This window comes from Trachinotus anak, unplaced genomic scaffold (genome assembly GCF_046630095.1).
Source record: "Trachinotus anak isolate AG129_WGS33_773 ecotype Australia unplaced genomic scaffold, CSIRO_AGI_Tana_v1 ptg000003l, whole genome shotgun sequence".
NCBI lineage: Eukaryota > Metazoa > Chordata > Actinopteri > Carangiformes > Carangidae > Trachinotus > Trachinotus anak.
Window position 1 is genome coordinate 21,980,512 of NW_027273854.1, and position 11,036 is coordinate 21,991,547.

At 40.7% G+C, this 11,036-nt stretch overlaps 2 protein-coding genes across 2 annotated transcripts; one reads left to right on the forward strand and one right to left on the reverse strand.

Annotated features, from left to right (window-relative positions):
- Window positions 1–653: 653 nt before the first annotated feature.
- LOC139618548 (trafficking protein particle complex subunit 5-like) lies at window positions 654–3,299 on the reverse strand. The gene is made up of 3 exons (XM_071474547.1): window positions 3,177–3,299; window positions 1,923–2,195; window positions 654–1,838 (listed from the first exon to the last, which is right to left on the reverse strand). The coding sequence occupies exons 2-3, from the start codon at window positions 2,190–2,192 to the stop codon at window positions 1,542–1,544; spliced, it is 567 nt and encodes a 188-aa protein (XP_071330648.1). The 5' UTR covers window positions 2,193–2,195; window positions 3,177–3,299; the 3' UTR covers window positions 654–1,541.
- Window positions 3,300–4,888: 1,589 nt separating this feature from the next.
- Window positions 4,889–8,833, forward strand: pglyrp6 (peptidoglycan recognition protein 6). Its single transcript, XM_071474549.1, has 5 exons — window positions 4,889–5,047; window positions 6,206–7,033; window positions 7,172–7,382; window positions 7,479–7,773; window positions 8,756–8,833. The coding sequence occupies exons 1-5, from the start codon at window positions 4,981–4,983 to the stop codon at window positions 8,768–8,770; spliced, it is 1,416 nt and encodes a 471-aa protein (XP_071330650.1). The 5' UTR covers window positions 4,889–4,980; the 3' UTR covers window positions 8,771–8,833.
- The last annotated feature ends 2,203 nt before the right edge of the window (window positions 8,834–11,036 follow it).

Below are 11,036 nucleotides of genomic sequence, written 5' to 3' on the forward strand. Positions count from 1 at the left end.
TCTCGATTAACAGACAAAAAAACAGTGCAATTGATAATAAGAACAAGAAACACATTAAGACCAGGGCCATGAGCCCTCAAACACAACCACCACCATCCTCAGAAACTTCTTTTGAAGGAATAGTTTGACATTTTGGGAATCACATTTACCTGTTCTTGACCCAACATTTAGACTGAGAAGACTGACACTACCTTTGCATCAGTATATGGAGTTGTATATGAAGCTACAGCCAGCAGCTGGTTAGCTTAGCACAGAGACTGAAAAAAGGGAAACAGCTAGCCTGGTTCATAACTCCCAGTAAAGCCATGTGTGTTTTTTTTATATATAAAGAGACACATAAGCGGTATAGAAAATGGATGGATGGATGGATGCAGACGCAACATTTGAATTAAGAGCGACTGTCAAGTGGATTTTGTGGACAGATCCAGACGTTAGATGTGTCCCCATTTACAGGCTTTGTGCTAAGCTAAGCTAAGGGCTGCTTGCTGTATCGTTTTTCTTACCATAGAGGACAAGAAAATGATATCTATCTTTTCATCTGCTACTTGTAACATTTTGGAAAATACAAAGAAGCATATTTCCTAAAATGACAAACTATTCCTAAAAGTTTGTTTTCTGACTGTATGGAAACAGATGCAAAATATAAAAACCCATAGCTGGAATCCACCTGGACACACTGCAGTTACATGGTAATGCATCTTAACCACTTGGTCACCAGGTTGTTTTATTTGTACAATGTAAACTCCCCTATATAAATTTTCATGTATGCAAACATACACAAATCAAATCTCAAAATGATAATACAAATATAACAAAAACAGTGAGGACATGACCTCAGTGTCTTCAAGTAGCTCTGGCCTTGATTGTAAATCTATTTTACAGAGATTAAACATGCAGCTGGAATTGAACTGGGATGAAACAGAGAAAACAATTGAGTCTGGTCGTCTATCTGTACAATAAATAAGTACAGAGGTATTGTGACAGGACTTTTTGTTAACATTATCAACACCAGGGAAAATAAATGGCCACCATTTAGTAAGTTAATTGATTCATTTAGTCTCTAAAAGTCTACAAGTAGTGTAAGAGGGCTACCACAATTCTCCAGAGCCTGAGGTCAGCTTGTTAAGTATGTTGACCTTCTGGGCTTGAATAGTCTGAGAATTACAAATAAATGCAGTCAAAGTATTATGCAACATGTTTATCTTTTTTGAATGATCTGTGATGTGAAAATGTGACATGAAGCTACAAATTAAAAGTGATCAACAGCAAACAAATTTGTGTCACTTCATGAGGTACAACAGGAGTGAGATGATCCACAAAAAAACCTGGAGGATGGAACCAGTTAGCTGCACAGCTCTAGATGTGGCTCAGTATGTCGCAGTTATCCATTCATCCATCCATAAAGTTGCCATCTCATCATTTACCACAAGGAAATTCAGTCACAGTCACCCACACTTCAGGAACAAACACAAGCCTGGACCTGGATGATTTATCCTCATCCTGTATCGATCAACATAACCAGCCACTCTCTCCAGTCCTATTTATCTGCCATCCAAAGCTTTGTCCCTAGCTATGACTGACTCATTAAACTTTATCATGAGCGTGGTGCCTTTGTGCCAGTGGGCGGTGACCTTGGCAGGAAAGCCACTGTGTGTGAGAATAGCTTCCACTATGCCAGCAGTAAAAGCAGCACAGTTCAAGCTGCTGTTCTCTTTGGGCACAGAGATGTACGCGTTGATAAGTGGCTCCTTCTCTATGATGTAATAAGTCTTGTCGTCATCGTTGGCCTGCTCCAGCTTGTCAGCCTCTTTCCCAAATAAAGACTTCCACACGTTAACCTAAAGGAAAGAAAACAGAGTCAAAAAGTCTAAAGTACAGTCATTATACCCTAAAAATAACATCGGTATTTGGTATTTGCTTACTTTGATGAAGAGCAGCATGTTCAGAACTTTGGTCTCCCTCTTCCCGTTCTTCTCTCTCAGCACCAGCACATCCAGCATGCTGGCTCCTACACTCTGGCCCATGTCTGCCAGGCGTGTCTGCAGCTCGGACACAGAGTACACACGGCTCTGACAGTACTGGACCATCTCCGAGAACAGCAGAGCAAAGGCGCTCACGCTGACTTCAGTCTTGGGTCGGGTCAGGGACCGCTCTAAGATGCTGGATTTCCCTCGAGTGAACCGTGTGTCCATTTTCTGTTGAAGAGTGTTGACAGTCACAGGTTATTCTCTACTGACACACACAGACACGCAGTTAGATATTAGTAATGGGTAAACTGTTTGAAGAGTTTAAAATAATTAACCAAAAGATTATTGACACACATTTGGAATAATTACTTATAATTTGATTACAAAGAGGTTACATAGCTATCTCAGAGATAAATATTTTAATTAGTTAGCTAAAAATAATGCATAAACAACTGAATCGCTTGGTAAAAACTCCCGCAGTGTTGAGTGTAACTTTGCTTCTCCCTACCCAGGATGTAAATAACCCGGTCGGTGGGGACGGAAGCCGCCCAGGTTCACTCTAATTCATCACGTTGCTTCATACAAAATCACGACCCTCTGGGTTTATTAAAAAAAGCGGGGTTTTTATTTTGGGAAAAGCTGCTCAGCTCAGCGTCCCGAGTGGACAGTAACGGTACCACATTACAGGCACAGCTGGGGCTTGTTTACTTCCATTAACTGTGACAGTTATTCACGATAATGACATAAAACGACATCAGGTACAATAATCCCTCTCTCACACCGCGGTCTCCATGGTGACGGCTCCTCCATCACAGATTAAGGAAAGATCTGTGGCCACTTCTTATCAACAGGCTCCATTTAGCCAGATCTCCCTGCATCAAAACCACGGTATCAGTACTTACACTTGTTATTTCAGAGTACGAATACAGAACACACTCTGTTAGCTTTCACCAACATGAAGGGTTTGCTGATATAACCGCTGTGCTGACACCACTGCCCTGTTTTAGCCTTTCAAACCCCACAAACAGCTGATGACCACTTGATGTTAGCTACCTAGCCACAAATGCTAACTGAGACTTCCTGTCAAGAGGCCTCTCCAGGAGCGGAAACATAGGCCCTAGACGAGGTAAAGTCACAGATACAGAGCAGAGAGTATGTGATATCAGTTCTCGTGATTTCTATAGGCGAGGGCTTCATTGATAAACGAACCTTGGTTGCAAGTCGATCAGCTTGTAGCCAGTTTTCCTCTTCCTCTTCTGCTTCCGCCTTCTTTAAGGTTTGATTGTTGTCGACTACAATCTAAATTGCATACCGCCACCTACTGCACTGGAGCGGTACTTACAAGAGACAATATACACGATAGTATACAGTGCATTAAACCAGAAAACCTGGCCTCTCTGATATTATGTGTCTATTCTTTCTTACATTATTCATAAGCTCCATTCATGGCCCATACTTATTATGACCTACAGTAGTCTAATGTGCTTTCTTTATCTCATCATACACCTATATTTTATTTTTATTTATTTATTTTGTTGTTTATTAGACAAGGACAGTGCCCGTAGTTCAGAGGGAAAAAAAAGAACAGTAAATGAACCAGAGTTAGTCTGCAGGGAACAAGAAGATGTCTCATACGATTGATAATCATGCACATAATCATATAGTACGCAGACTGAACGACCCTATTTGCATGTTTTTCATGAGCTGCTCTTGTTGTGCAAATGCAAAAATGCAAGTTAAACTTCCTCCCATATTGGCAGTAAACCTGGGAGCACCACAGACTTTGATTTTACTAGTGTGTGCTGATTTGGTTTTTTTTTCCTGCCCATCTTGTACTTTCCATGCCATCTTTCTTTTTGAATAAATATTGCTAACCTAAATCAAGGTTTGCTAAAATCAGAGTACTCCTGTTTCTTTGTTTGTATATGAATCACATTTATTCTAAACACAGTAATTTGTCTTGGCAGGAAAAACACAGGTGAAACTTATTCATGACTCAGTTCCAGCAATCTGTTATTTATGTTATTAGTTACATTTGTATTTGATAAGTCAAAACAGCTGCTCTGAAAACAAGGTCTTTTAAAGTTTAGTTTCAATGTACATTTCTCCGCTCAGTCATGTGCACGCCAGCCTCAAAAACTGCAGATTTTTTTTTTTTTTTTGTATGTTCTCATTTTAATTTTGTGACCTCTTTTCTTTTTTGCTCTTCCCTAAAAATGTCCTTATTATTACATGTAACAGTAATGACAGCTTTTTAATTTTAACCTTTCTTTGCATCTAAGACCTTCTGCTCTGTACTTTCCAGCTCACCCATAGACTACATCCACTTCCTGTTCTTGTCCTCATGTGACTGCTGTAACTACTGGTCTGTGAGTTTTAATCTCAACAGTCTGTGAACACAAAACTGTCATTAAACTTTCAACAATGTCTGTGTGCACATATAAACATGCAGTTCATCAATGACGAATAAATCAGATATCCTTCTGTCACCGCCACACAGCACACACATGATTCATTCATTGGTTTTGGGACTTCCTCAGTGTTGCAGCCTGGCTTTGTGTTTTCTGAACATTAACATAATCCTGCTTATTGCCTCAGAGAGGAGTGCCATAGATTAGTACAATAATGCAGAGTTTGCAGCTGGCTGATATTATTCCCAGAAAGTATGTTTCACAAGTAGCAGCTACATTAATGACACAAACGAGAAGACTGAGATTTATTACAGAACTTGAGAATTTCTTAAAAATGTCCAGGTCGGTCAAATCGACGCTGTGTGAGGCGTACAGGAAAACCTTGAGCGGTAAGGACTGACGAGTTTGCACTGTTACAGGTGCCAGTTTCCCACATTGCTCAGCCGGCCACACCAACTGATTAAACGCACACGTATCTACAGTATGTGTACAGCTGTTACATAACCACCCACTTCATCTGCATGCGAACGTCTATAAATGAGAGAGAGGCAACACGGTAACAAACATTTGAAGCTTGGAGCTGAACGTGTTCGAGGCTCAGGATGGATAAAGGCTGCTGGAAACTGACCCTGGCCCTTGTTGTGGTCTTGGCCAACACATACACAGAAGGTAAGAACATTTGTAAACTTTTTTTTTTTTAATCAGTTCTGTGAGCTGCACCGTTGCACTGTAGCACATGTATCCAGAGCAGGAAACTGTAATGATTTTACATTTATTGCTTTTTTTCCTGACCATTACTAAGATACATTTTTACATGAGATTTGTAACTGAGTATCTACCTGGCAAATTTCAATCTCTTTTTTAAGTATTTTGAATTCTTTTGAGCATGAACAATAGCTAACATATCTGCTTTTTTGTCCATGTATGACCTCTATAGGCCCATATGTCATCTACAGCTGACATGTCCACCTGATAATTTGGCTTATCGTGGTGGAGTAGCACAAAAATCTGAGCTGTGTACATATGCAGCCTCAGTGCCCCCCCCTTTCCTTTTTACAAATAACTGCATGAAAGAAAATCTCAGCGTATTCCAGCCCTCTCTTCCCAACATACTGTGAAGCTTTCACTGTGAGGTTTTATAAGACTATTTCTGTCTCACTTTTCAGGTTTTCATTTTATTCTGGACTGAAGTCAAAAGTGGAAAACCATCTAACTAAATTTGATGGTCTTTAATAAAAGACCATCAAAAAAGACTTGATTGCAGTCAAGTTGTATTTGCAGAATTAAGCTAAATTTGCTTCCAGCAAGTGCTAGCCCAGTTTGATGCAACATATTAGTACCATAACAAAAGCACAACTATAAACCTGATCAAACACAGCTTGTCTGACATCATCAGTAACCCGAGATCATTGTGATGATGGAGCTGCAGCTGATTTGATTACTGAGTGTCTATTAGCTGTTATTACTATTTATAGTAGTTTTTACTTTTTTCCTTTTAATTTCCTCTTCCCTAACTGTGTGTTGTGCAACTGTAACTAAGTCATTTCCCTGCAGGGATCATTAAAGTTTTTCTGATTATCAGCAAGCTAAAAATGACAATGCTAGCTATCCAGCCACATCATGCACTATTATTAAACCACTCTAAAACACTGATGTAATTTGTATTATATACGTACCCAGGGTCCCTCCACATCTTGGGGCCCTGGGTACTTAGCTCCACTATTCCCTTCAAAACTGTGTTTAGAGGTACAAATCGAGTGTGTGTTGGGTAGAAGAGATGGGTTTTCATCTGAATGACAGAGCTGTTCATGTGTTTTCTGTCTGCAGCCTCATTTTCCCGGCACATGGATGACTTCATCAAGGCGGTGAAGCAGGTGGAAGATGGGGACCCTGGAGCAGAGCCAGTAGCTGTGCTGAAGAGGCTGCGCAGGGCAGCTGGCCTAGACGATGCATTCATTCAGCATTTCCTTGGTAATGCAGAGTCCAGTGGTCCTGAAATGGACGCTGGCCTCTCTGAGTACATCAGCAAGGCCGTGCAGCACAGGGTGACTGATGATGGCAGAGAGGAGGGCGTGGTTCTGACCTCTGATGGCACCACTGTGGCCCTCAGGCCGCTCCTCCTGGGCATCGAGGCGGGTTTCCTCTCCAAGTCTGGAAGGCGTGTTCGGGGCCTGTACCAGCTCACTCTGGCCAAAGACCTCAGCCTTGCTCTGCGGCACAGCTCTCCTCTCACCCAGCACCTGAGACCTGACGGCTGCTGGGACAACTTAACTTCCCCTCAAGTCTTCACCCTCTCGAGCACCCCCACTCTACTCACCACAGCTCAGGTCAACGGAGGCATGGACGGCGTGGTTGTAGGGACTGAGGTCTCTGCCAAAACCAAAAGTCATCTTAAGCTCAGCAGCCTGCTGACAGAGTACTACTGCCACCAGCTGGACAATGGTGGACTGGACGCTGCCCTGCGCTTCATCAGCCGTCGTCGCAGGGAGAACTTCAAAGGGCTGGTTGCCCCTCCAGTGCTGGTCAGAAAGGTGATGAAATCAGTAGAGCTGCAGCGGACTCTGAAGGGGCGATCGAAGATGGGCGGGAAGGAGAAGAAGCAGCTGATGGCTGCGGTGAAGGAGGGAATGAAGGAGTTTGTCCATATGTTCATGGGTGAGCACGAGACCAAACCAAAGAGGATAATAATTCATTTTGACAGTCCATCAAAAATAAAACCAGAAAAGTCTGATCAATGAAGTCCAGTCACATGTAAGCAGCTACTAACCAGCTCTGGTTAAACATCTGTTTCAGATTGCCCACCCATCATACCTCGGTGCATGTGGGGTGCAGAGCCGTACAGAGGAACACCCACCAACCTGTCTCTGCCTCTCTCCTTCATGTACATCCACCACACTCACACACCCAGCCAGCCCTGTCTGACCTTCCAGCAGTGCTCTGCAGACATGCGCTCCATGCAGCGCTTCCACCAGGACGACAGAGGCTGGGACGACATAGGATACAGGTAAAAGCAGTCACACTTCAGGCCTCTTTTCCAAGACAAAACATGCATGTGTGAACATATGCACCTACACTAACTTGATCCTCTGTGTTCCTAAAGCTTTGTCGCAGGCTCTGACGGACACATCTACGAGGGCCGGGGCTGGCACTGGCGAGGAGCACACACCCTCGGACACAACTCCATAGGCTACGGCGTTTCCTTCATCGGAGACTACGCCGCCCGTCTTCCCTCCCAGCATTCCATGGGGCTGGTGAGGGATCAGCTGGCGTCTTGCGCTGTGGGTGGTGGGCGACTGGTTGCTGACTTCACCCTGCAGGGGCACAGACAGGTGGTGAACACTTCCTGTCCCGGAGATGCTTTCTATAATGAGATCAAAGGCTGGGAACACTATGGGGTACGTAGGAGCACTGACATACTGTATATCAACAACTGTTGTGTACATTATTATTTATTGCATCCAAAAAGGTATAGAGGTGGTGTGGCCTGATACACATACACAGACAAGTATGCAACACTCTGCAGCCGTCTTTCTTCAGGGTGCAGCTTCCCTCATTGTGTGTTTTAATCCTCTTTTTTGGACATGTCAAGACACACAGGACTTGTCTGATTTAACAGTCAGGAGAACACCTTTTCTTTTTTTCTGTTTTTACCATCACTGAATTAAAGTCAGCAAAAACAACGAGTTTGATGTGAAACAAATATTCAGAAGTATCTAAAATTTCAAAAGTTTCACTGAGAAGACAATGAAAAGTAACAGGATAATGAGATGCATCTCTCAGAGTCAGTTTGTTTCAGTGAAAAAAAAAAAAAAAGAAACATTTAAACTATCATAACATTAACTTTAGCAATAAAGCCCTTACATTACTTAACATATAACATTATCCAGAAGTAAAGAATTTCAAAATGTTATATATCATAGTGTTATGTCACTTTTCTGATTATGGCTCTGACAGTAGTTCTGGGATACACCCTTGTTCTCTTTTTGCTGCCTGGGTGTGTGTAAATACAGTCAGTGCATTTACTCAAGTACAGTGTTGAGGCATTTTTTTCTTCTTTATACTTCTACTCCACCACTGGTGCTTCACTATATTTATCGTACAGCTACAGATAGTAGTTACTTTCTTGACCTTTTTGGCCTGTGATGTATAAGAATATCAGGCACAGAACAGAAGTAATTTTGCTTTTGGTAAATAAGTACAATTTTTTGATTGTACTCATTACTTTTATATATGTAGGACTGAATGCAGGACTTTCACCTATAATAAGAGTTTTTTTTTTTTTTTTACATTGTTGTGTTAATACTTTTACTTATGTAAAAAATCTGACTACTTGTTCCACCACTGTGTTCATGTTTCATGTTGTTTCTTTTCCTCTAGGAGGTCAAGAACTGATGGACAGGAAGAAGAGCTTTGGATGACCTAAACTTCACACAATAAATGTGTGTCTTATTGTTACGCTCTCAGTGTTTCCATTTCCTAACCCTCTACACAACTCTGAAATGTTCACCTCTGAATCAGGAGCACTCTTAGTTTTGATCATTGAAGCACACTTTGCTGATTATACCTCTGTACTTTTTAGTGAGTAAAATTTTTGAATGCACAACCTCTACTTGTAATGAAGTGTCTAATACTGTGTGGTATTACTACTGTTACATTTTATTGTAATTTTTAATTTGACTAATATTTGATAACTTTGTTAACTTTACTTCCTTTGCAGATTAAGAGTAATAATACAAAATATAATCAACAAATAAATTATGATGTTTTATTATAGGATAAAATAAGACTTTATTGATCCCTGGGAGAAGTTCGCAAGCTGCCCAGCAGTGCATAAAGTAAATTAAATTAGCTGCATCTTTATCAGCTGCAAAATGTTGTATGAATTAATACATAAACAATTAAAATCCAATAATGTAGTATATACTGTCTTCAGAAAGTAATCAGTCCATTCATTTCTTTGCACATCTTACTGTTTTAGATTTCATTTTTAAACGGATACATTTGCCACTTTTAATCAACACTCAATAACTCATAATGACACTGTGACATTTTTAGTGAAATTTGTTAAAAATGAAAAACTGAAATCTTTCATTTACAAAACTATTCAGAGCTTTTGCTCTGGATTAAAACTTCCTGTTTGCTTGGATTATCCTTGAGCTGTGTCTAGAACTCGACTGGAGTCCACCTGTGGCAACATGAACGGATTGGATGTGGTTCAGAAAGGCTCTGCACACCTGTGTATATAAGGTCCAACAATTCACACTACATGTCAGGACAAAAAACCAAAACCAAGATGTCCAATGACCTCTCTGCAGACTTTTGTGATGAAACTGTTGCCGGGCATAGATCAGAACAAGGGTATAAAACTGTATCTAAAGCTTTGTTTGTTCAGTAACCACCAGGACTAGATAGACAGATAGATAGATAGATAGATAGATAGATAGATGATAGATAGATAGATGATAGATAGATAGATGATAGATGAGAGATAGACAGATAGATAGATAGATAGATAGATAGATGATAGATAGACAGATAGATAGATAGATAGATAGATAGATAGATGATAGATAGATAGATAGATAGATAGATAGATGATAGATAGATAGATGATAGATAGATAGATAGATAGATGATAGATAGATAGATGATAGATAGATAGATAGATGATAGATAGATAGATAGATAGATAGATAGATGATAGATAGATAGATAGATAGATAGATAGATAGATAGATAGATAGATAGATGATAGATAGATAGATGATAGATAGATAGATAGATAGATGATAGATAGATAGATGATAGATAGATAGATAGATAGATGATAGATAGATAGATGATAGATAGATAGATAGATGATAGATAGATAGATAGATAGATAGATAGATAGATAGAAATACTTTACTTTGAGACCTGAAGAATTGGAGATCACAGACACTTCCCACCCAATTTGGTGGAGCTTGAGAGGATCTGCCAGGAAGTATGAGATAAACTGTCCAAATCCAGGTGAGCAAAGTTTGTAGAGACTCACCCAAGAAGACTCGGAGCCAGAGTGGCTTCTACACAGATCTGAATTAAAGGTCTGAAAGCTCCTGTGAGTGTTTTTGATTTTAGTTTAGCATTCCCCCACTACTTAAGAAGAGTCCTTCATGATCCAAACGCATCGTCCGCTCTGTGACCAGTGGAGGGCGCCAGGTGACCACCTAATAATCATTAGTAAGGCGTTTATTGATTTTCAGCATTTAGGGAATTTTGTTACGCAAACCAATTGACAAATGAAATACACCTGTAGTTCAACCATAGCGAGGATCAAGTCTGTAGTATGTTTTATGTATTGTACGTACTGCGATTAACACATAGGCCAAATAGATTCTACCTGCTGGATCTAAATAGGCACAAATGACAGCTAACACCGTACCTGTGAACACAAAATAACCTGTGGTATCAATAAACGTTATCTGTAAACATGTGAACCCTGTGTGAGCCTGTATTTCCCAGAGCGTCATCAACATGCGCTTCAGATTGGAAAGCCTCACACATAAATAATCCCATCACGGCAGAAACAAGGACAGAAACAAGGCTCTGATGAAAGTTGAACTTAATAAACTTAGCGGCGCTGGGCGACTCGAAACTCTTCTCGTCGCCCTCCCCGCCG

Excerpts from the sequence above, each read along its gene's own strand:
- LOC139618548 (XM_071474547.1), bottom strand. The coding sequence starts at position 2,192 with ATGGACACACGGTTCACTCGAGGGAAATCCAGCATCTTAGAGCGGTCC. Across the intron at positions 1,839-1,922 it reads ACATGCTGCTCTTCATCAAA|GTTAACGTGTGGAAGTCTTT; the intron begins GTAAGCAAATAC and ends TCTTTCCTTTAG.
- pglyrp6 (XM_071474549.1), top strand. The coding sequence starts at position 4,981 with ATGGATAAAGGCTGCTGGAAACTGACCCTGGCCCTTGTTGTGGTCTTG. Across the intron at positions 5,048-6,205 it reads GGCCAACACATACACAGAAG|CCTCATTTTCCCGGCACATG; the intron begins GTAAGAACATTT and ends TTCTGTCTGCAG. Across the intron at positions 7,383-7,478 it reads TGGGACGACATAGGATACAG|CTTTGTCGCAGGCTCTGACG; the intron begins GTAAAAGCAGTC and ends GTGTTCCTAAAG.